Raw genomic sequence first — 25,135 nt, 5'->3', positions numbered from 1 at the left:
ATTTTGCCTACGTTTACTGACACAGGTCATATTAAACTGGGTTTTGCACGTTTGTAAATTCATCAGCTCCTCTGCTCTCTGGCACACTCCGACGAAAGTCCTCTGAGATTGGAGTAGATAACCAGAGTGAATTTGCGAACCCAAGAGATATGCTAACTGGATAATAGTCGTTCAAGCTCTTGTTAGCTAAACAAATGACACCTGCATCTTTAGCTGTGTCTAGCCACTGAAAACGATATGAGGGGAAAAAGTCAGTCACTCACCCACTCCTCCAATGGCATGACATCCTCCTAACAGCTAGCTAGCTAGCTAACGTTAGTCTCCGTGTTTTTAGCTTGCTACATAAATAGATAGGCTAGCCTATTAGCCACGTTATGACTGGCTTGTGATCATTGCCCATGCTAGTTTGATCATCCGTATTGAGTGTCTCAGTGAGACTGGTCTCGAGTACTACAACACTGGGTCATATGCCAGGTACAGATGTCTGACAGCAAGGAGGATGACACAGGACATGTTGTAGTTCCATCACAGGCTGCACTGACCCCAGCCTCAGCCTGGCATGATCTAGGATTAAAGTGTGACCCACAGGTGAAAGGTGAGTGACCTGGCCTGGCTGGTATAGCCGTCTGTCTGGGTTTGCTGCTCTGCCAGCCTCTTATCAATTGCCTGTCCATCAGGGTTGGGCTCAATTTGATTTACAGTAGATGTGGTAAATAGGTCAATGGAACTCGACCCAAACAATAGAAATGCCATGGAAACGTGTGGGGGGGATATGCCGTTGGAGAAAGATCCCAAATCTTCTCATTGCCCCCCAGCAAAATTAACCCACATTTAGGCTATTGTTTACATGTGTATTTCACAATCTGGGTATAACAATCTGAGGTAACAATCTGAGTATAATGCTTGTATGGATGTCAACCTAAACACATGTCATCTTCACCAATCAACTTCTTTGCAGTTAAAAAATGACTTTGACTGCCACCACCGATTTCTGTATGCTAGCGATGCTACCAGCTTACACTAACGAGAGTTAGTATTTAGCATGCACTTCTAAATGTTATGCATAGAAAACAGACAACTATATCCAAATTGGACTTAGTAACCACATTGTAGGCCTGTTACAATACATCAATCATGACGGCTTTGATAATTATATACTTTGCTAGATCAGATTTGTTGAATGTGCACCAATCTAGCGTCCTTCTTTCCCCCACGGTCTGTATTCCATTGACCTCTTTACCCCATCTATCGGAATCTTTGTGTACACTTTTTATATCTTTTCACTATTGCCATGATACAGACATCATTCTCCCCTGTTGTTGGTGCATATTCGAGACGACTCTAATGATCTCAAGGACAGACAGTCATTGTAATGTTCTCATGTCATGTGAAAGATGTTTAATCAGCACAGTAATGATTACTGTTACCATAACATAAGGCAGAGTGCCATTTAGTTTGTTGCAAAAACAGACTGAAATGGACGATTTCAGTCTGCTTGATAACAATAACAGTAATTATAGTTTATTGAAGAAGTAGTTAGATTAGTTTTTGTTCCATTACCCTCTGCAGCTTTACAAGATATAAAGGCAAAGCACAGATACAGCACAAGCTGTTCAGCCCAGTTCAGTCCAGTCACTCTCAGCTACATTGTATGGTTCTCTCTGTTGTCTCTCCCTGTGGTAATTATTATGAAGGCTATGAGTCTCCTGCTTTGAGTCTTATACAGTACCAGGCACTGTTGGCATCATGGTTGAGGGAGTGACTGGTGATTGGATGCCCTGGGTTGGTTAGAACTCAACATGGATCAAAAGCATTTGGTCAAACTTCAGGACCCAGAGGGCAAAGGTCAACCCTTCCTTTTTAAACATTCCGTGACCCCTAACAACAGCAACAGATGCAGATACCTCCAATTCTCCTCATTCACTTTTGACAAGTGTCTACCTTGGTGTATTATTATATTTTCCAAATTGCCTTATAAGGAAATTTACAGGGACACAACCTACTGTTTTGGACATATTTAAACCCATTATCCACAGATATCTCTGTAGCTCACTGAGACTGATCCTAAATTCCTCCTGTTTAATGAAGTCTTACGGACACTGCCAGGGCAAGCTGTGTCTGAGGTGTTCTCAACCCTTTCCTCCCTCACCACAACACATCCAACAGGACACTCTCAACACCATGTGCAAATCCCTCAAGGGGGCTGTGTACTTTACATGCCCTAAAGAGGGCTGAACTCACACATGCCTTCTCATGTGTTTTTCTCACTGTATCACAAAGGGTCATGGGTCAGGGAAAGGTTAGTGTGTGGCTTACTCTTTAACCTTAATCTTGAGAATGGCGTGTGTTCAGTTGAAGTAGTAAGTACTAGTTTCCTGTCTCAGTTTTCAACATATACAGTCGGGCAAAAAAGTATTTAGTCAGCCACCAATTCTGCAAGTTCTCCCACTTAAAAAGATGAGAGAGGCCTGTAATTTTCATCATAGGTACACTTCAACCATGACAGACAAAATTAGAAAAAAAATCCAGAAGATCACATTGTAGGATTTTTATGAATTTATTTGCAAATTATGGTGGAAAATAAGTATTTGGTCACCAACAAACAAGCAACATTTCTGGCTCTCACAGACCTTTAAGAGGCTCCTCTGTCCTCCACTCGTTACCTGTATTATTGGCACCTGTTTGAACTTGTTATCAGTATAAAAGACACCTGTCCACAACCTCAAACAGTCACACTCCAAACTCCACTATGGCCAAGACCAAAGAGCTGTCAAAGGACACCAGAAACAAAATTGTAGACCTGCACCAGGCTGGGAAGACTGAATCTGCAATAGGTAAGCAGCTTGGTTTGAAGAAATCAACAGTGGGAGCAATTATTAGGAAATGGAAGACATACAAGACCACTGATAATCTCCCTCGATCTGGGGCTCCACGCAAGATCTCACCCCGTGGGGTCAAAATGATCACAAGAACGGTGAGCAAAAATCCCAGAACCACACGGGGGGACCTAGTGAATGACCTGCAGAGAGCTGGGACCAAAGTAACAAAGCCTACCATAAGTAACACACTACGCCGCCAGGGACTCAAATCCTGCAGTGCCAGACGTGTCCCCCTGCTTAAACCAGTACATGTCCAGGCCCGTCTGAAGTTGGCTAGAGAGCATTTGGATGATCCAGAAGAAGATTGGGAGAATGTCATATGGTCAGATGAAACCAAAATATAACTTTTTGGTAAAAACTCAACTCGTCGTGTTTGGAGGACAAAGAATGCTGAGTTGCATCCAAAGAACACCATACCTACTGTGAAGCATGGGGGTGGAAACATCATGCTTTGGGGCTGTTTTTCTGCAAAGGGACCAGGACGACTGATCCATGTAAAGGAAAGGCCATGTATCGTGAGATTTTGAGTGAAAACCTCCTTCCATCAGCAAGGGCATTGAAGATGAAATGTGGCTGGGTCTTTCAGCATGACAATGATCCCAAACACACCGCCCGGGCAACGAAGGAGTGGCTTCCTAAGAAGCATTTCAAGGTCCTGGAGTGGCCTAGCCAGTCTCCAGATCTCAACCCCATAGAAAATCTTTGGAGGGAGTTGAAAATCCGTGTTGTCCAGCAACAGCCCCAAAACATCACTGCTCTAGAGGAGATCTGCATGGAGGAATGGGCCAAAATACCAGCAACAGTAGGTGAAAACCTTGTGAAGACTTACAGAAAATGTTTGACCTCTGTCATTGCCAACAAAGGGTATATAACAAAGTATTGAGATAAACTGTTGTTATTGACCTATCATAGTTGAAGTGTACCTATGATGAACATTACAGGCCTCTCTCATCGTTTTAAGTGGGAGAACTTGCACAATTGGTGGCTGACTAAATACTTTTTTGCCCCACTGTAGCTCATGTTGGTTTTCAAGCATGGAATTTGTCCTGGTCTTCTGAGCGTCTTGAACATTGAATGGTGTTACAGTAAACCGTTGCATTACAGAATCTGAGGTTATTGTTGGTCTTGAGGGGTTTAGTCAGAAGTCCTAGCGTCATTACCATCTCTGTGTGAGTAATACGTAAGCAGTATATCTGGTGTGCCAAACTTAACTAATGGATGTTTCCTAAGTCGGTGTAGCCATCTGCCTACGATAACCTACCCCTTACTTTCTCACTACAGCCAGATCAATACAGATGTTAAACATACCGTGACTCACCTCAACCATGCCCTGATTTACTCCCAAAGCTCTCAATCAGAATGGTGTGACTGTTTACATAAACTCCGCAACTGATCTAATGGTACTTATGGAAAATAACATTGAGAGTATTGAGTACATTTCAAAATAGGTTGTTAATGTTTTCTTTTGTACCCTGTGTACTCCAGTTCAATTGTGCATTGACTGTCAACTGTTTGGGGATTCAGAATACTTTCTGTTATGTTCTGTTAATTACTGATGTCCCCTTTAAGAATGGAGCACCCTTGGTCATGCGCAGTGTTGTTCTATGTTATTCTGGTACTAACTCGTTTGAGTAAATGTGAAGCTCCAGTTCAAATCCTTGTATTCAGAGTCTTTCTTATTGTATACATAAGTTATAAGAGCTAAGACACTACACTTTCCTTTGTTAAACACTCTTAGCACATACACACATGTACTTAGCCATGACCCAGCACTTTAAGGACCTGTAGGCTACTAACCACCTTCTAGTTGCATCTCCCTCAAACATCTCTCTCCATCCCTGATTTAGACAGTGTTGGTGGCCACAGACAATAGTGACTAAAGAACCCCTTTGATGAGCCAGACAGTTGAATAGAAAAGCATTCCAAATAGCTGCATGGGTCTGTTCTTATGTCTGGAAGTCTAATTAAACAGTTATGCAACAAATACCTACACATAACCTACTCTTCTGGTTGTGTAGTAGGAAATGTAACAGAGGAATGGTTGTTATTCGGCATTCTTATAGTGCTGTTATATCACATCCTTTACTTTGCAATTAAGTCTGAAAAGAAGATGGCAAGATTTAGGATAACTTTAGATCCTTGAGGAAACAAATCACTGATACTGTATCTTTTCTCTGCATGCCTGAGACCATAACACCAGGTACTTCACAGTAAAACTCTTTCTAAGAGGTAACCAGTATTTTTAGCCTGTCCGTTGGGTAATGTAGACAGGGATTTTCTCTGATTGCCTTAATCTGCCTCAGTGGGTCTTTGGCACAAGACGGATTTAACTCTACTTGATGTCCCAGATAGCAGTAGAGCAATCACAGTATTATCAGTGCAGACACGGAGTGCCATAACTATGCTGCTCTCTCATCATGGGTGCAGCCAAATCAAATATTCTGGTGTTACATCAACCTCTTCCCCATGGTGTTACATCCATCTCGTCCCCTCTGTGATTAAGAGGAGTTTGTTATGGTTCCTGAGACAGTTTTATAAATCTATAACCTATAAGAAAACCTAAGCCAGCCATCCAATGGGAGAGATGAAAAAAAATAGTTTCTCACGTTACAGCTAGTTGTCTAATGAACTGTTTTCTATTACATAATATTCTATTACATTAAATAACCAGAAATTGTTATGAAAATTAATCAGAGCAAAATTTCCTCATTATAATTACAGCCTCCTTTAGCTGGTGTAGCGAAGCATGTGAGTATGATTCTTAACGCCTCACTTCTTACGTTGTTTATGCTTGCTACATTTAGGCCATACCACCCAAACACCCACCCATCCCAGCAACACAAGAAGAGGGGAAGCACCAGCCAAATAGTTTCCTCCTCCATTCCCCTCCGGTCTCTGTGCTAGTCGCAGTGAAAGGGAGTGTTGTTTTGTGCTGGTGGGGCTGATGGCTGGTACCGGCGCTGTTTTGTGAGGTCCAGGCTGACCGGGTATTCACATGGTGCCAAGCGGGGCCCGGAAACTGGCAGAGGGGATGAAATTACAGCCTGGTCGTGCAGTGACATTTTCACTGTTCTGAGAGCCTAGTGCTCTTTCCCTCTCTCACTCGATCACTCAGTGCTCTTTCCCTCTATCTCTCCATCCTCCCCTCCACTAATGGATGTGTGGGGCAAAAAGAGAGAGCACATATGCCTCCTCCTCATATTTACCCATGGGGGTAATTCTGATTTGGACTTTGTAGTTGAAATGGTGGTGGTGTTGGGCAAGGTTGAGTCATTTCATTGGTGAAAATGACAAGAGATACCTGAAGATACAGTCACACTGTGTTGAGATCCGTGAATGTCATGATGGTTGTATTTCATAACATAACAGACAATGGTATGGTAAACAAAGCAATGCAAAAAAATCTGCAGCAAACTGCAGTGAATCTATATCAATGAGGGTAAAGCACCTGCAGGTGTCTGATGTAGGTGATGTTGTAATGTGTTCTCTTTTAACAAAATTCTTAACTTCACAGCTCATTCAAATTAATACTTGTTGACTCCAGGCTGGCTTCACCATAGCACAGAAATACAGTGCCTTGCGAAAGTATTCGGCCCCCTTGAACTTTGCGACCTTTTGCCACATTTCAGGCTTCAAACATAAAGATATAAAACTGTATTTTTTTGTGAAGAATCAACAACAAGTGGGACACAATCATGAAGTGGAACGACATTTATTGGATATTTCAAACTTTTTTAACAAATCAAAACTGAAAAATTGGGCGTGCAAAATTATCCAGCCCCCTTAAGTTAATACTTTGTAGCGCCACCTTTTGCTGCGATTACAGCTATAAGTCGCTTGGGGTATGTCTCTATCAGTTTTGAACATCGAGAGATGTTCTTTCCACAGATTCTCAATTGGATTCAGGTCTGGACTTTGACTTGGCCATTCTAACACCTGGATATGTTTATTTTTGAACCATTCCATTGTAGATTTTGCTTTATGTTTTGGATCATTGTCTTGTTGGAAGACAAATCTCCGTCCCAGTCTCAGGTCTTTTGCAGACTCCATCAGGTTTTCTTCCAGAATGGTCCTGTATTTGGCTCCATCCATCTTCCCATCAATTTAACCATCTTCCCTGTCCCTGCTGAAGAAAAACAGGCCCAAACCATGATGCTGCCACCACCATGTTTGACAGTGGGGATGTTGTGTTCAGGGTGATGAGCTGTGTTACTTTTACGCCAAACATAACGTTTTGCATTGTTGCCAAAAAGTTCAATTTTGGTTTCATCCGACCAGAGCACCTTCTTCCACATGTTTGGTGTGTCTCCCAGGTGGCTTGTGGCAAACTTTAAACAACACTTTTTATGGATATCTTTAAGAAATGGCTTTCTTCTTGCCACTCTTCCATAAAGGCCAGATTTGTCCAATATATACGACTGATTGTTGTCCTATGGACAGAGTCTCCCACCTCAGCTGTAGATCTCTGCAGTTCATCCAGAGTGATCATGGGCCTCTTGGCTGCATCTCTGATCAGTCTTCTCCTTGTATGAGCTGAAAGTTTAGAGGGACGGCCAGGTCTTGGTAGATTTGCAGTGGTCTGATACTCCTTCCATTTCAATATTATCGCTTGCACAGTGCTCCTTGGGATGTTTAAAGCTTGGGAAATCTTTTTGTATCCAAATCCGGCTTTAAACTTCTTCACAACAGTATCTCGGACCTGCCTGGTGTGTTCCTTGTTCTTCATGATGCTCTCTGCGCTTTTAACGGACCTCTGAGACTATCACAGTGCAGGTGCATTTATACGGAGACTTGATTACACACAGGTGGATTGTATTTATCATCATTAGTCATTTAGGTCAACATTGGATCATTCAGAGATCCTCACTGAACTTCTGGAGAGAGTTTGCTGCACTGAAAGTAAAGGGGCTGAATAATTTTGCACGCCCAATTTTTCAGTTTTTGATTTGTTAAAAAAGTTTGAAATATCCAATAAATGTCGTTCCACTTCATGATTGTGTCCCACTTGTTGTTGATTCTTCACAAAAAAATACAGTTTTATGTCTTTATGTTTGAAGCCTGAAATGTGGCAAAAGGTCGCAAAGTTCAAGGGGGCCGAATACTTTCGCAAGGCACTGTATATATTGTATGAATCAGAGTCAGATATACTCCCATTAATCTGACTGTCATAAATTCCCCTCAGATATGACACAAGACCCCTGATGAGAAGACACATGCATGCATCCCATGCATCCCATAATGCCCTAGTAACCCTCTGGGAACCCCAGCTGTCAGCTCACATTCGGTGGCTCCATGGTGTCAACACACCCCGATCCACACCCTTAAACAGGCGTGTCCCACCCCATAGCTCAAATATTTGTGAATGCAGCAGTGTGCATACTCTGTTGGACATGATCTGCCTGATCAACAGCCAACAATGAGGTTCCCTGGATAATGAGAAACCTCTGGAGTATTTGCAGAATTTACATTCTCTATAAATGCCTTCATACCCAGCATTATGCACAGTTACATTCATGCATGGCTGCGTGATGGGAAACAATGGGAAGGTCAAGGTTGGTAATCCTGCCATTCAAACCGCTAATATGACAAGTGTCAAGACAGAGTAATACAAGTTGTTATGTTCTATAAGTTCAGCCAAGTGATTAAGTTATGTTGTTAGTCTGTAATGTCCACAGTTACCATACACTGAATATAGTATTATTGTAAACAGACACAGGTGTCTCTGTCTATTTTAAGCCAAAAGGTGTTCTTGGTTCTTTATGAGTCTTCAAATAAATCCTAAGTATTCAGCAAATTAGATAACAGCTTAGTTATAAGTTGTAGTCTAGCACAAAGGCCCACTCATGTGACTCCCCCTTATACCTAAACTACAAAATCAACAGGTAAATAAATAAATATGCAAACAAACATATATATGGTTAACAAGATGTATTTGGGCAGTATAGTATGACAAATTAACAGTGTTGAACAGCAACTCCAACCTGTCTTAGAATAGGAAGCTGACTTACCTTCTTTGAATAAGATGCCCCCATACTGCTGGATGTGCTGGTCGCTCTACTCCGTATGCCTGCTCAGGTGTAGCTCCTCTAAGTCCCTCCACTCCTCTAGGCAGGGCCAGGCTCCAGGCTCTCCCTCAGCTCAGCTCTGCTCTGTCCACCCTTCCTGCATGCTCCAGGGAGGGGGCAGATGGACGGGGGCGAAGAGGAGCCTCCTAGCTCTCCCTCTGGCACCGTGACAACAACAGACAGGGGTGCTGTACTGTACTCCAGACAATACTAGTTTACAAGGTGTTCCTTAAGACTGGCTGTCCTGGCTGGTTGAGGAGGGATCCATAACGCCACAAATCAAATCTCAACTATTGCAAGGTCATGCTATGAGTCAGATTGTATAAAGAGAGGGAGAGAAAGAAGGCTGGGTAGTGTGTGTGTGAGAGAGAGAGAGAGAGAGAGATAGGAGTGTGTGTACTGTATGTGTGTGAGTGAGGGGAAGGACTTCTGAGCATGGCCATTGTAGAAGAGCTGACCCTTTTCAGCCACCTGTTGCTGGCTGACTCCCCACTCTTAGCGGATTTAAGGACAGAAGGGGGATTATGGTAATTGGGTCTGACAGAGCAGGAAGCCAGGAAGAGAGCACACTGTGTCATGGCTGTCACTGTCACCAGTCACCACCCTGGCTACTTTCAGGAGCTGGACAGCACTGGGATGGACGGACTATACCTAGGTGTGTGTGTGTGTGGGAGTTTCTAGCTGTTTATGGTCTTTTTGTCTTCTCACCTTCTCAGGCTCTGCTAGGGCTGCATTTCATTCCAGAAAGTTGCTGCATCGCTTATGCCCTTGCTTACTCCCTTGTCCCTTGTTCACTGAATGAAATACAGCCCTGGGTTCTGAGTGTCTTCCCTTTCCCTGTTTGGGAATTTGGCCACTAGAAGCAGATGCCACAGATCGGGCAAGCTTATGAAATCACAGAGGGCTAGCTCTGCAGACACAGCTAAGGCAGCCCACAGAGAGTTCAAAGGCCACCTTTGGTTTGGTTCACTCCTACTGTACACACAATGTCTTTGTTCTTGTTCTCATTCCCTCGCTCCATCTTACTTGCGTTCCTAAGTTTACATGTAGCTCTGAAACTTTAAGTCCCAACTTTGCTTCTACCATTTGCTTAACAGCCTCTAGGGTAAGACAGGTGGAGAAAGAGAAGTCCCTTTGTACATTATCTATCAAAGATTATAGATGATGTACAATCAATAGATTTTCAATTCTAAAAGGATAAATAAACTGATAGAGTTTAAGTAAACTAGAACTAGACATCAACAAGTAATATTTTACATATCAAATAATGAGGACAGCTCTGTAAAGGAACTCTTCCGTGCAACCATCATATTCCTTACTCTCTGCTCCTCCTCGGAATGCATCCTCCCACCTCCACCACACCTGGCCAGCCATCATACACATTTGTCTCAACATTGTTCTTCACAACCTATATGGAGGATGTACACCAACGAACAAGAAAATGTATGATTAACTGACACAAAGTGGATACAATTCGCTTTTTTTCAACTTTATAACCTTGAAATGAAAAGTATGTTCTTACTGTACCTTCTCAAAGGGGCTCTGTCCATTCATATCACCTGCTCCGACAGTGACATCACCCTGAGTGCTCCCCAGACTGACAAACGTCTCCCTGATCGCATCAGTCATCCTGAGAGACAGCATCAAACAGTTTTAGATTTTGTCTAATTGGGTTGTTAATGGGATGCTGGTCAGAAAAGTCCTTTTAGTCTTTCCCGATCCAAAGTTGGAGTTACTGTGAAGGGTTGGGATCAATTTCATATCAATTAAGTCAATTCAACTTACTTTGTCGCTGGATCATCTGAGGCCACCAGAACAATTATTTGGAGTTTAATCTCCCTCAGGAAACACCAACGAGTCCTCACCTAAATGCAAGAAGCATTTTTTTATGCATGGTTTTAGAGTGCACTATTTACCGGGTACCTACGAATTCCAATGTAAAATGTTAATTACCTAAAGCTTATTTCTTTAGGATGCACCAAAATAGTACCAGGAAGAAACATTGTATTTTTTTTATTATGTTGAATTCCTGTTTATATGCAGAGACCAGAGGCACTTACTTTCAGAATATATGTTTACGGAATCAATATTTTCAATCTCCCCACTTTCACCTTGAAAGAAACAAACAATTTGAATGAACTTACTGAAAAACTATTCAAAAGTTGTCAAAGTGCCTTTAAGTGTCTTTAAAGTGTATGCCTTTTCTATTACATAGAAGGGCTTCTATAATGAAACTCACCATTTTCAAGGACAATATTCAGCTCGACCATGATGTTGTTGTAAACGCTACTCGTGCTGCTAAAATGAATAAAATGTGTCACATTGAGCTATTACACACTGTTTAAAACTGTACAGTATACATTTCCAGACTGTGTCCCAATACTTTGGAATACTGTAGTATTCTTTCCCTGTGCTGCTCCCTTACGGAATGGGTGAGTGACCTTGAATTATATTTGATTGTTTCATTCATTTTCAGATTAGAAGTCATGCAGAATGAGAGGCAAGAAAAGTCAGCTAGTTAAGACTGTTAAGCCTGTTAGGGCACAGCCTCTTATACATATTTAGACTTTCTATTCAATCGTAGGAATCTCTGCTATCTCAGTGCAACAGACTGGGCAACCATGTCACATAGTGAGTTTCTACTGCCATCTGTAGGCTGTGTGCTCAATTCAGCTCTTTCACAGACACTGCAGTTAAATTGTGACTCCTTTCAGGAAACGTCACTACTTCACAAGAGTGGCATTTGAACATAAATATTATTATTATTTATTTTATTTTTCTGCCAGAAATGCCTTCTGGAACATGTGAACTTTCAAGTGCCTTAATAACAAACTTGTGTTTCATCCATAAAGACAAAGAAAGACAGGAACCTTCCCGCTAGCCTTGATTGGCTGTGATAATGGATGGGCTGGACATGACGGGAGATGAGTTTGGATTGGTCTGCCATGTAGCATGCTTCTGTCTATAATGTGAGCTATTCAGTATGTGTTGGCAGTCCTTTCTACCGTGCCGTTTTTGAAAGATATAACATTAGCCATTGAGAACTACAAACGTTTTGCTATTTTTTCTCAACAATATTGATGCCCTGATTTAGCAGGCACTATCATCATCTAATAATGAAAATAAATATATATATATATACACTGCTCAAAAAAATTAAGCGAACACTAAAATAACACATCCTAGATCTGAATGAATGAAATATTCTTATGAAATACTTTTTTCTTTACATAGTTGAATGTGCTGACAACAAAATCACACAAAAATTATCAATGGAAATCAAATGTATCAACCCATGGAGGTCTGGATTTGGAGTCACACTCAAAATTAAAGTGGAAAACCACACTACAGGCTGATCCAACTTTGATGTAATGTCCTTAAAACAAATAAAAATGAGGCTCCGTAGTGTGTGTGGCCTCCACATGCCTGTATGACCTCCCTACAGCGCCTGGGCATGCTCCTGATGAGGTGGCGGATGGTCTCCTGAGGGATCTCCTCCCAGACCTGGACTAAAGCATCTGCCAACTCCTGGACAGTCTGTGGTGCAACGTGGCATTGGTGGATGGAGCGAGACATGATGTCCCAGATGTGCTCAATTGGTTCAGGTCTGGGGAATGTACCAAAACATTCAATGGCCATTTTCTCAAAAGTGGGGTTACAAGTTTATCAACTTTCAAAGCATAATTACTTTTCCATTGTTCCTGCAGTGTATGATATACCATTTTCTATCTCTGTCTGTACTTTTATCTAATGTAAAATACACTATATCAAATTTTAGGGCTAGGGTCCTTTTTTTTGAATATTTGCCTGACTTACGTGCCCAAAGTAAACTACCTGTCACTCAGGCCCAAAAGCCATGATATGCATATAATTGGTACCATTGGATAGAAAACACTTTGGGGTTTGTGGAAATGTTAAAATAATGTATGAGACTATAACACAATTGATGTGGTAGCCAAAAATCCAAATAAAAACCAACCCGAATTTTTGGGGAGATCCCGTGCTCTTTCAATGGAAAGCTATGGGTCCTATGCAATTCCAGCTCCCTGATTGCAATTCACATGGCTTCCACTAGATGTCCATAGTCTTTGTTCAAGGTTTCAGGCTTGTTTCTTCCAAAATGAGGAAGAATTTTCAGTTTTGCGACGAAGAGGACGCGCACTTGCTAATTTTACTTTTCTATGGAACATACTTCTTTCTGTATAAAATATTATAGTTTAATTACACTTTAGGGTACCTGAGTATTAAATAGAAATGTAGATTTACTTGTTTTAATAAAGTTTAGCGGTAGCTTTTTGGATTCCTTTGTCTGCATGTTGAACGAGTGGATTACTGAAATCGATGGCGTCAACCTAACTGACTTTTGGGGAAAAAATAAGAATTTGATCTAACAAAACAACCATGCATATTGTAGATGGGACGGAACATTTTCAAAAAGTAAGTGATTATTTAATCGCTGTTTGTGATTTTATGAAGCCTGTGCTGGTTGAAAAATATGTTGATGTGGTGCGCTGTCCTCAAACAATCACATGGTATGCTTTCGCTGTAAAAGCTATTGTAAATCGGACAATGCAGTTAGATTAACAAGAATTTAAGCTTTTAACCGATATAAGATACTTGTATGTTCATAAATGTTTAATATTATGATTTTTTAATTTTAATTGAGCACCCTCGAAATTCACCGGATGTTGTCGACTGGTGTTCCGCCTAGCCCTAAGAAAATCGAGGCAGTCACTCACAATTGAGATGTGTGCTCAGTTCCAAAATGACCTGTTCTCAGTACCTCTCACCCGTAACTCACATCTTGCCATCGAAGCAGCCCACACTTCTTACAAGAAAGGCAAAGTGAGCTGGTGTGCATTCACTTTGAATAGCACACTGGGTTCACGGTTGTTCAAATCACATTTTATCTGTCACATACCCTGAATACAACAGGTGTAGACTTTTCGGTGTAATGCTTACTTACGAGCCCTTTCCCAACAATGCAGAGTTAAAAAGTAAGAAAAGACTAGCAAATAAGAAAAAAAGGAAATAAACTCAGCAAAAAAAGAAACGTCCCTTTTTCAGGACCCTGCCTTTCAAAGATCATTTGTAAAAATCCAAATAACTTCACAGATCTTCATTGTAAAGCGTTTAAACACTGTTTCCCATGCTTGTTCAATGAACCATAATCAATTAATGAACATGCACCTGTGGAACGGTCGTTAAGACACTAACAGCTTACAGACGGTATGCAATTAAGGTCACAGTTATGAAAACTTAGGACCCTAAAGAGGCCTTTCTACTGACTCTGAAAAACACCAAAAGAAAGATGCCCAGGGTCCCTGCTCACCTGCGTGAATGTGCCTTAGGCGTGCTGCAAGGAGGCATGAGGACTGCAGATGTGGCCAGGGCAATAAATTGCAATGTCCATACTGTGAGATGCCTAAGACAGCGCTACAGGGAGGCAGGACAGACAGCTGATCTTCCTCGCAGTGGCAGACCACGTGTAACAACACCTGCACAAGATGGGTACATCCGAACATCACACCTGCGGGACAGATACAGGATGGCAACAACTGCCCGAGTTACACCAGGAACGCACAATCCCTCCATTACTGCCCAGGCTGTCTGCAATAGGCTGAAAGAGGCTGGACTGAGGACTTGTAGGCCTGTTGTAAGGCAGGTCCTCACCAGACATCACTGGCAACAACGTCGCCTATGGGCACAAACCCACCGTCGCTGGACCAGACAGGACTGCCAAAAAGTGCTCTTCACTGACGAGTCACGGTTTTGTCTCACCAGGGGTGATGGTCGGATTTGCGTTTATTGTCAAAGAAATGAGCATTATACTGAGGCCTGCACTCTAGAGCGGGATAGATTTGGAGGTGGAGGGTCCGTCATGGTCTGGGGCGGTGTGTCACATCATCATTGGACTGAGCCTGTTGTCATTGCAGGCAATATCAACACTGTGCGTTACAGGGAAGACATCATCCTCCCTCATGTGGTACCCTTCCTGCAGGCTCATCCTACCATGACTCTCCAGCATGACAATGTCACCAGCCATAATGCTCGTTCTGTGCGTGACTTCCTGCAAGACAGGAATGTCAGTGTTCTGCCATGGCCAGCGAAGAGCCCGGATCTCAATCCCATTGAGCACGTCTGGGACCTGTTGGATCGGAGGGTGAGGGCCTGTAACGCATTCCCCCCAGAAATGTCTGGGAACTTGCAGGTGCCTTTGTGGAAGAGTGGGGTAACATGTCACAGCAAGAACTGGCACATTTGGTGCAGTCCATGAGGAGGAGATACACTGCAGTACTTAATTCAGCTGGTGGCCACACCAGACACTGACTGTTACTTTAGATTTTGACCCCCCCCCCCCTTTGTTCAGGGACACATTATTACATTTCTGTTAGTCACATGTCTATGGTACTTGTTCAGTTTGTTTAAGTTGTTGAATGATGTTATGTTCATACAAATATTCACACGTTAAGTTTGCTGAAAATAAACACAGTTGACAGTGAGAGGACATTTATTTTTTGCTGAGTTTAGTAACACAGTAAAATAACAATAACGAGGCTACAGAAAAGGAGTACTGGTACCGAGTCAATGTGCAGGGGTATGGTATTTTGAGGTAATATGTACAGTACCAGTCAACAGTCTGAACACACCTTCTCATTTCAGGGTTTTTCTTTATTTTTAATACTTTCTACTTTGTAGAATAATAGTGAAGACATCAAACTATGAAATAACACATTGAATAATTACATTTTATTTCACCTTTATTTAACCAGGTAGACCAGTTGAGAACAAGTTCTCATTTACAACTGCGACCTGGCCAAGATAAAGCAAAGCAATGCGACAGAAACAACAGAGTTACACATGGAATAAACAAACATACAGTCAATAACTGTCACGGTCTGACCATCGTTCGAATGTGTTTTCCTTGTTTTAGTGTTGGTCAGGACGTGAGCTGGGTGGGCATTCTATGTTGTGTGTCTGGTTTGTCTATTTCTATGTTTGGCCTGATATGGTTCTCAATCAGAGGCAGGTGTTAGTCATTGTCTCTGATTGGGAACCATATTTAGGTAGCCTGTTTTGTGTTGGGTTTTGTGGGTGATTGTCCTTAGTGTCCTTGTTCCTTGTTCTGTGTGTATGTGCACCAGTATTAGGCTGTTTCAGTTTTCGTTACGTTCATTGTTTTGTAGTGTTTGTATTTAGATTCGTGTTACGTTTGTTTATTAAACATGGATTGAAATCTACACGCTGCATTTTGGTCCGACTCTCCTTCACCACAAGAGAACCGTTACAGAATCACCCACCACAACAGGACCAAGCAGCGTGTCAACAGGCAGGAGCCGCAGGAGAAGCAACAAAGGCAGCAACAGCGGCGCAATGAGGATTGGACATGGGACGATATATTGGATGGCAAGGGTTGCTACACATGGGAGGAGGAGACCTGCGCAGGAGACCAGGTAGGAGACCTGCACAAACTCCCTGTGCTTACCGGGGGGCTAGAGAGACGGGCAGGCACCGTGTTATGCAGTGGTGCGCACGGTGTCCCCAGTGCAGGTGCATAGCCCGGTGCAGTATATTCCAGCTCCTCGGGCTAGAGTGGGCATCGAGCCAGGTAAGGTTGGGCAGGCTCGGTGCTCCAGTACGCCTGCACGGTCCGGTCTATCCAGTACCACCTTCACGCACCAGCCCTCCGGTGGCAGCTCCCCGCACCAGGCTTCCTGTGCATGTCCTCGGTCCAGTACCACCAGTACCAGCACCACGCATCAGGCCTACAGTGCGCCTCGCCTCTCCAGCGCTGTCAGAGCCTTTCTCCTCTCCTGCGCTGCCGGAGTCTCCCGCCTGTTCAGCGCAGCTAGAGCCTTCCTCCTCTACAGCGCTGCTGGAGTCTCTTGCCTGTTCAGCGCAGCCAGAGCTGCCAGCCTGCATGGAGCAGCCAGAGCTGCCAGCCTGCATGGAGCAGCCAGAGCTGCCAGCCTGCATGAAGCAGCCAGAGATGTCAGTCTGCATGAAGCAGCCAGAGCTGCCAGTCTGCATGGAGCAGCCAGAGATGTCAGTCTGCATGAAGCAGCCAGAGATGTCAGTCTGCATGGAGCAGCCAGAGATGTCAGTCTGCATGAAGCAGCCAGAGCTGTCAGTCTGCATGGGGCTGCCAGTCTGCAAGGAGCTGCCAGTCTGCAAGGAGCTGCCAGTCTGCAAGGAGCTGCCAGTCTGCACGGAGCTGCCAGTCTGCAAGGAGCTGTCAGTCTGCAAGGAGCTGCCAGTCTGCAAGGAGCTGCCAGTCTGCACGGAGCCGCCAGAGCTGCCAGTCTGTAAGAAGACGCCAGAGCTGTCAGCCTATATGGAGCAGCCAGAGCCGCCAGTCAGCGTGGAGCAGCCAGATCCGTCAGTCTGCCAGGATCCGCCAGTCAGCCAGACTCTTCCAGATCTGCCAGTCAGCCAGACTCTTCCAGATCTGCCAGTCAGCCAGACTCTTCCAGATCTGCCAGTCAGCCAGACTCTTCCAGATCTGCCAGTCAACCAGACTCTTCCAGATCTGCCAGTCAACCGGACTCTTCCAGATCCGCCAGTCAGCCGGGATCTGCCAGAACTGCCAGTCAGCCGGGATCCGCCAGTCAGCCAGGATCCGCCAATCAGCCAGGATCTGCCAGTCAGCCAGGATCTGCCGAAACCACCAGCCAGCCAGGATCTGGTAGATCCATCAACCTGCCTGAGCTTCCTCTCACTCCTGAGCTACACCTCAGTCCCGAGCTACCCCTCAGTCCCGAGCTACCCCTCAGTCCCGAGCTACCTCAGTCCGGAGCTGCCCCTCAGTCCAGTGGGGCCCGTTGTTAGGTTTCCTAGGCCTAAGTTAGCGGCGAGGGTCGCCACTCAAGGGACGCTAAGGAGGTGAACTAAGACAACTATGGAGTGGGGTCCACGTCCAGCGCCAGAGCCGCTGGGATGAGGTAGTTGTGTGGGCTATTTACAGATGGGCTGTGTACAGGTGCAATGATCGGTAAACTGCTCTGACAGCTGATGCCTAAAGTTAGTGAGGGGGATATAAGTCTCCAGCTTCAGTGATTTTTGCAATTCGTTCCAGTCATTGGCAGCAGAGAACTGGAAGGAAAGGCGGTCAAAAGAGGAGTTGGCTTTGGGGATGACCAGTTGTCTGAAGTTTACATACACTTAGGTTGGAGTCATTAAAATTCGTTTTTCAACCACTTCACAAATTCCTTGTTAACAAACTATAGTTTTGGCAAGTCGGTTAGGACATCTACTTTGTGCATACACAAGTAATTATTTTCAACAATTGTTTACAGACAGATTATTTCACTTATCATTCACTGTATCACAATTCCAGTGGGTCAGAAGTTTACATACATTAAGTTGACAGTGCCTTTAAACTGCCTGGAAAATTTCAGAAAATGATGTCATGGCTTTAGAAGCTTCTGATAGGCTAAGTCTGGTTCATCCTTGGGAGCAATTTCCAAATGCCTGAAGGTTCCACATTCATCTATACAAACAATAGAAGGCAAGTATAAACACCATGGGACCACGTAGCCGTCATACCGCTCAGGAAGGAGACGCGTTCTGTCTCCTAGAGATGAACGTACTTTGGTGCGAAAAGGGCAAATCAACAAAAATAGAACTGAGGGAGGCTTGCAAGCCGAAGAACACCATCCCAACTGTGAAGCATGGGGGTGGCAGCATCATGTTGTGGGGGTGCTTTGCTGCAGGAGGGACTGGTGCACTTCACAAAATAGATGACTCCATGAGGGAGGAAAATTACGTGGATATATTGAAGCAACATCTCAAGACATCAGTCAGGAAGTTAAAGCTGGGTCGCAAATGGGTCTTCCAAATGGACAATGACCCCAAGCATACTTCCAAAGTTGTGGCAAAATGGCTTAAGGACAACGAAGTGGCCATCACAAAGCCCTGACCTCAATCCCATAGAACATTTGTGGGCAGATCTGAAAAAGCGTGTGCGAGCAAGGAGGCCTACAAACCTGACTCAGTTACACCAGCTCTGTCAGGAGGAATGGGCCAAAATTCACCCAACTTATTGTGGGAAGCTTGTGGAAGGCTACCCAAAACGTTTCACCCAAGTTAAACAATTTAAAGGCAATGCTACCAAGTACTAATTGAGTGTATGTAAACTTCTGACCCACTGGGAATGTGATGAAATAAAAAAAGCTGAAATAAATCATTCTCTACTATTATTCTGACATTTCACATTCTGAAAATAGAGTGGTGATCCTAACTTACCTAAGACAGGGGATTTTTACAAGTATTAAATGTCAGGAATTGTGAAAAACTGAGTTTACATGTATTTGGCTAAGGTATATGTAAACTTCCGACTTCAACAGTATATCATGTTGTCAAGCAATATTAACTAACACGATACAGCAACCAACGCAATTATCACTACACATAGGTTATAATATGGCTTTTTTCCGCCAGTGATTTTACCCACACACCACTGCTTTGGGTGAGGAAAAGATATTGACAGGGGATTTTTACAAGTATTAAATGTCAGGAATTGTGAAATACTGAGTTTAAATGTATTTGTCTAAGTTGTATGTCAACTTCCGACTTCAGCTGTATCTGCTTGAGCGCGTGCTTCTGGTGGGTGTTGCTATGGTGACCAGTGAGCTGAGATAAGGCGGGTCTTTACCTAGCAAAGATTTATAGATGACCTGGAGACAGTGGGTTTGGTGATGAATATAAAGCGCGGGTCAGCCAACGAGATCATACAGGTCACAGTTGTGGGACTTTGGTGACAAAACGGATGACATTTTGATTGACTTTTTGCTGAGTAGAGTGTTGGAGGCAATATTTAATTGACATCCCCGAAGTCAAGAATCGATAGGAAAGTCAGTTTTACGAGGGTTTAGCAGTGTAAGTGAATGAGGCTTTGTTGCGAAATAGGAGGCCGATTCTAGATTTAATTTTGGATTGGGGATGCTTAATATGAGTCTGAAAGGACAGTTTACAGTCTAACCAGACACCTAGAATATGTGGACAACTACAAATACCTAAGTCACAACCGTCCAGAGTATTGAAGCTAGTCAGGCGGGCGAGTGCGAGCAGGAAACGGTTGAAGAGCATGCATTTAGTTTTACTTGCAATTAAGAGCAGTTGGAGGCCATGGAAGGAGTGTTGAATGGCATTGAAGATCATCTGGAGGTTTGTTAACATGGTGTCCAAAGAAGGGCCAGATGTATACAGAATGATGTCGTCTGCATAGAGGTGGATCAGAGAATCACCAGCAGCTAGAGCGACATTATTGATATATACAGAAAACAGAGTCGGCCCGAGTATTGAACCCTGTGGCACCCCCATAAAGACTGCCAGAGGTCCGGACAACAGGCCCTCCGATTTGACACACTGAACTCTGAGAAGTAGTTGGTGAATCAGGCGAGGCAGTAATTTGAGAAACCAAGGCTGTTGATTCTGCCGATAAGAATGAGGTGATTGACAGAGTCGAAAGCCTCGGCCAGGTCAATGAAGACAGCTGCACAGGACTGTCTTTTATCGATGGCAGTTTTGATATTGTTTAGGACCCTGAGTATGGCTGAGGTGCACCCATGACAAGCTCGGAAACCAGATTTCATAGCGGAGAAGGTATTGTGGGATTCGAAATGGTCAGTGATGTTTGTTAACTTGGCCTAAGAAGACTTTAGAAAGGCAGGGCAGGATAGATATAGGTCTGTAAGAGTTTGGGTCTAGAGTGTCTCCCCCTTTGAAGAGGGGGCTGACCGCTGCAGCTTTCCAATCTTTCGGGATCTCAGACAACACAAAAGAGAGGTTGAATAGGCTAGTAATAGGGGTTGCAACAATTGTGGCAGATAATTTTAGAAAGAGAGGTTCCAGATTGTCTAGCCCAGCTGATTTTATAGGGGCCGAGATTTTTCAGCTCTTTCTGAACATCAGATATCTGGATTTGGGTGAAGGAGAAGCAGGGCAGGCTTGGGCAAGTTGCTATGGGTGGTGCTGAGCCGTTGGTCGGGGTAGGGGTAGCCAGGAGGAAAGCCGTAGAAAAATGCTTATTGAAATTATCGTAGATTTTTTGGTGGTGACCGTGTTTCCTAGCCTCAGTGCAGTGTGCAGCTGGGAGGAGGTGCTCTTATTCTCCATGGAATTTACAGTGTCCCAAAACCTTTGGGAGTTTGTGCTACAGGAGGTAAATTTATTTTTGAAAAAGCTAGCCTTTGCTTTCCTAACTGACTGTGTATATTGGTTCTTAAAAACGTCCCTGAAAAGCTGCATATTGCGGGGGCTGTTTGATGCTAATGCAGTACGCCACAGGATGTTTTTGTGCTGGTCAAGGGCAGTCAAGTCTGGAGTGAACCAAGGGCTTCATTTGTTGAATAGGGCATGCTTATTTAAGATTTTGAGGGAAGCACTTTTAAATAGTAACTAGGCATCCTCTACTGACGGGATGAGGTCAATATCCTTCCAGGATATATATTCTAAACACCTCCTTAGGTTGTTTAGAAATGCCTGCTCACTGAAGTGTTTTTTTTAGGGAGTGTTTGACAGTGATGAGGGGTGATCTTTTGACCACGGACCAATTACGGACGCAGGCAATGAGGCAGTGATCGCTGAGATCCTGGTTGAAGACAGCAGAAGTGTATTTAGAGGGCAGGTTGTTCAGGATGATATCTATGAGGGTGCCCGTGTCTACAGATTTAGGGTTGTACCTGGTAGGCTCCTTGATAATTTGTGTGAGATTGAGGGCATCTAGCTTAGATTGTAGGACTGCCGGGTTGTTAAGCATATCCCAGTTTAGGTCACCTAACAGTACAAACTATGAAGATAAATGGGAGGCAATCAATTCACATATGGTGTCCAGGGCACAGCCGGGGGTTGAGGGGGGTCTATAACGAGTGGCAACAGTGAAAGACTTATTTCTGGAAAGGTGGATTTTTAAAAGTAGAAGCTCAAACTGTTTGGACACAGACCTGGATTGCATGACAGAACTCTGCAGAATATCTCTGCAGTAGATTGCAACTTTGCCCCCTTTGGCAGCTCTATCTTGGCGGAAAATGTTGTATTTGGGGATGGAAATTTCAGATTTTTTGGTGGCCTTCCTAAGCCAGGATTTAGACACGGCTTGGACATCAGGGTTGTGCTAAAGCAGTGAATAAAACAAACTTAGGGAGGAGGCTTCTGATGTTAAAAACCTCTTGGAACTACCCATCCCGGATCCGGGAGAATTGTCATCAACTACACTAATTAGCATAGCGCAACGGCCAAATAATCTTACTAGAAAATATTAATATTCATGAAATCACAAGTGAAATATAGCGAAACACAGCTTAGCCTTTTGTTAATCACCCTGTCGTCTCAGATTTTGAAATTATGCTTTACAGCCAAAGCAAGACAAGCGTTTGTGTAAGTTTATCGATAGCCTAGCATAGCATAATGTCCAGCTAGCAGCAGGAAGCTTGGTCACGAAAATCAAAAAAGCAATCAAATTAACCGTTTACCTTTGATGATCTTCAGATGTTTTCACTGACGAGACTCCCAGTTAGACAGCAATTGTTCCTTTTGTTCCATAGATATTATTTTTATACCCAAAATACCTCCGTTTGTTTGTCATGTTATGTTGAGAAATCCACCGGAAATAGCGGTCACGACAACGGCGAAAAAAAAATCCAAATTATATCCATAATATCGACAGAAACATGGCAACGTTTTTTATAATCAATCCTCAAGGTGTTTTTCAAATATCTATTCGATAATATATCAACCGGGACAATTGGCTTTTCAGTAGGACCGAGAGGAAAAATGGCTACCTCTGTCTTTTACGCAAGAATCACTCTGAGAGCCCTCAGCTGGCCACTGACGCAATGTAGTCGTTTACGCTCATTCTTCCAAATAAAGGCCTGAAACTACGTCTAAAGGCTGTAGACACCTCAGGGAAGCCACACAAAAAGGAATCTGGTTGATATCCCTTTCAATGGCCAGGATTTTTCTTAGGCTTTTGCCTGCAATATCAGTTCTGTAATACTCACAGACAATATTTATACAGATTTGAAAACTTTTGAGTGTTTTCTATCCTAAGCTGTCAATTACAGTGGGGCAAAAAAGTATTTAGTCAGCCACCAATTGTGCATGTTCTCCCACTTAAAAAGATGAGAGAGGCCTGTAATTTTCATCATAGGTACACGTCAACTATGACAGAGAAAATGAGAAAAAAAATCCGGAAAATCACATTGTAGGATTTTTAATGAATTTATTTGCAAATTATGGTGGAAAATAAGTATCTAAGGACCCATGCCATATCTTTTCAGTCTCCTGAGGGGGAATAGGCATTGTCATGCCCTCTTCACGACTGTCTTGGTGTGTTTGGACCATGATAGGTCCTTAGTGACGTGGACACGTGGAACATGAAGCTTTCGGCCTGCTCCACTCTAGCCCCGTCGATGTGAATGGGGGAATGCTCGGCCCTCCATTTCTTGTAGTCTACGATCAGCTCCTTTGTCTTGCTGTTCAACTTGGTCTGGTAATTGAGATGGAAAATAATGTATTAATAACAATTAAGGGCTTATTAAATATGAAACATGTTATTTCAACATGCAATGCCATTAATGTTTAAGCTATAGGCGGAATCTTTTTAACTGGATAGCCTTGCCATACATGTTTAGACTTTTCCTGGATCTACCGGTAAGAAGACATTAGACTATTTTCCCCACAGATACAACAGTAATGTGCCGTTATGAGAAATGTTTTTTCATGTCACCCTGAAGTATTGATGTACAGTGGGGTCAATTTATTGACACCCTTGATAAAGATGAGCAATAATGACTGTATAAAATCCTTTTTTTTTATCCATTTACTATATTATTTTATACTAATCCAATTATTCAGAGAAAGAGATTTTGTTGAACAAGTAATAATTGTTTTCTCAAAAAGGTAGGGGTCAACATCATTGACACAACTAAAGATTGTTATAAATAAAATAGTCAGAAGTGTAGTATTTGGTGTGATATTCCAAGCACGCAATGACTGCATAAAGCTTGTGACTCTAAAAATTTGTTGGATGTATTTGCAGTTTGCAATGACTGCATAAAGCTTGTGACTCTAAAAATTTGTTGGATGTATTTGCAGTTTGCAATGACTCCATAAAGCTTGTGACTCTAAAAACTTGTTGGATGCATTTGCCGGTTGTTTTTCAGATAATTTTTCAGATTATAAATAAGCAATGATTATGAGTTTAGGTGAATTTCAAATGTGAGGGAATTACTGTGCTCATTAGCGACAGATTAGGACAGCTGCTTTAAACATTGCCGTTACATTCATTTAATTGTTTCATTAAATGTTAATTACATAACAAATTATTGCTGTGATTAATGTGAGTGAGTTACCTTCAGCGATGGGAGAGCATCAAAGCACTGAGTATATTGACAAGAAAGAGGATGCATTTATTAATGGTTGTGCTATAAATCCCACTGTGTCCCTGAGGGTATGATGATAGGTTTCATTACTGGAAAACCAGTGAAAAAGGGTCAATAATGGACAACTTAAAGCAACAGACTCAGTTTAATTAACTATTTGAATCATTAACTAAAAGTGAAATTGTTCCAGTATGTCATTAGAAGGTTTGTGAACCTCATCATTCTAATTTCTTTCCGAACATGTCTGGTTAATCAAATTCATTAGTGTCTGTATTGTAGGTGTCATACTTACTTGCGTTTGATTGAGTTTGTTCACTCTTCAATAAACCTAAACATTTTTAATGGTAGAGCAGACAAGAAGAAAAATATTGTTGAACATGCTATGTTCCTCAAAGTTTACATTTGAAACTAAAATGAGTCTAATAAAATAATCCTGTACCCAAAAACTTTAGAATGGCTTTGGTCTTTGGCTGTACCATGGAGGGCTTGGACCAGGTGAAGCACAGAAAAAGGAGTGTGGCCAACAGAACCCTAACATACACAGCTTCTGTCAACACTGGGAGACATCAGGATCAACACATAGATGAAACAATATCTGGCTGCATGTCAGGGGTTAAAATGGAATTGTGTTGATGGTAGACAAATTCTAGGCATTCAATGCAGAATCGTTATATGTGGAGTAAAACTCTGTTTTATTCACCCTGTCTGCTGAATGGCTAAATACATTATGTACAGGTACATTATGTAAAGCCATATACCACAGACATTAGTAATGGTGCATCTCACCTTTTAACCTCATCTCGACTGT

General features: G+C 42.9%; 1 protein-coding gene across 1 annotated transcript in view; it reads right to left on the bottom strand.

Moving 5' to 3' along the window:
* The window catches only part of LOC109907514 (protein FAM107B), a 46,682-nt gene extending 37,424 nt beyond the window's left edge, over window positions 1-9,258 (bottom strand). Inside the window, exon 1 of the mRNA XM_020505552.2 lies at window positions 8,888-9,258. Coding sequence (XP_020361141.1) covers window positions 8,888-8,911 — 24 coding nt within the window. The 5' untranslated portion in view covers window positions 8,912-9,258. The remainder of the gene's footprint in view (window positions 1-8,887) is intronic.
* Between the last annotated feature and the right edge of the window lie 15,877 nt (window positions 9,259-25,135).

The sequence above is a fragment of the Oncorhynchus kisutch genome, linkage group LG1 (assembly GCF_002021735.2).
Source record: "Oncorhynchus kisutch isolate 150728-3 linkage group LG1, Okis_V2, whole genome shotgun sequence".
Classification (NCBI taxonomy): Eukaryota; Metazoa; Chordata; class Actinopteri; order Salmoniformes; family Salmonidae; genus Oncorhynchus; species Oncorhynchus kisutch.
The sequence above is the reverse complement of the archived record's forward strand: the minus strand, read 5'-3'. Positions and strand labels throughout refer to the sequence as shown.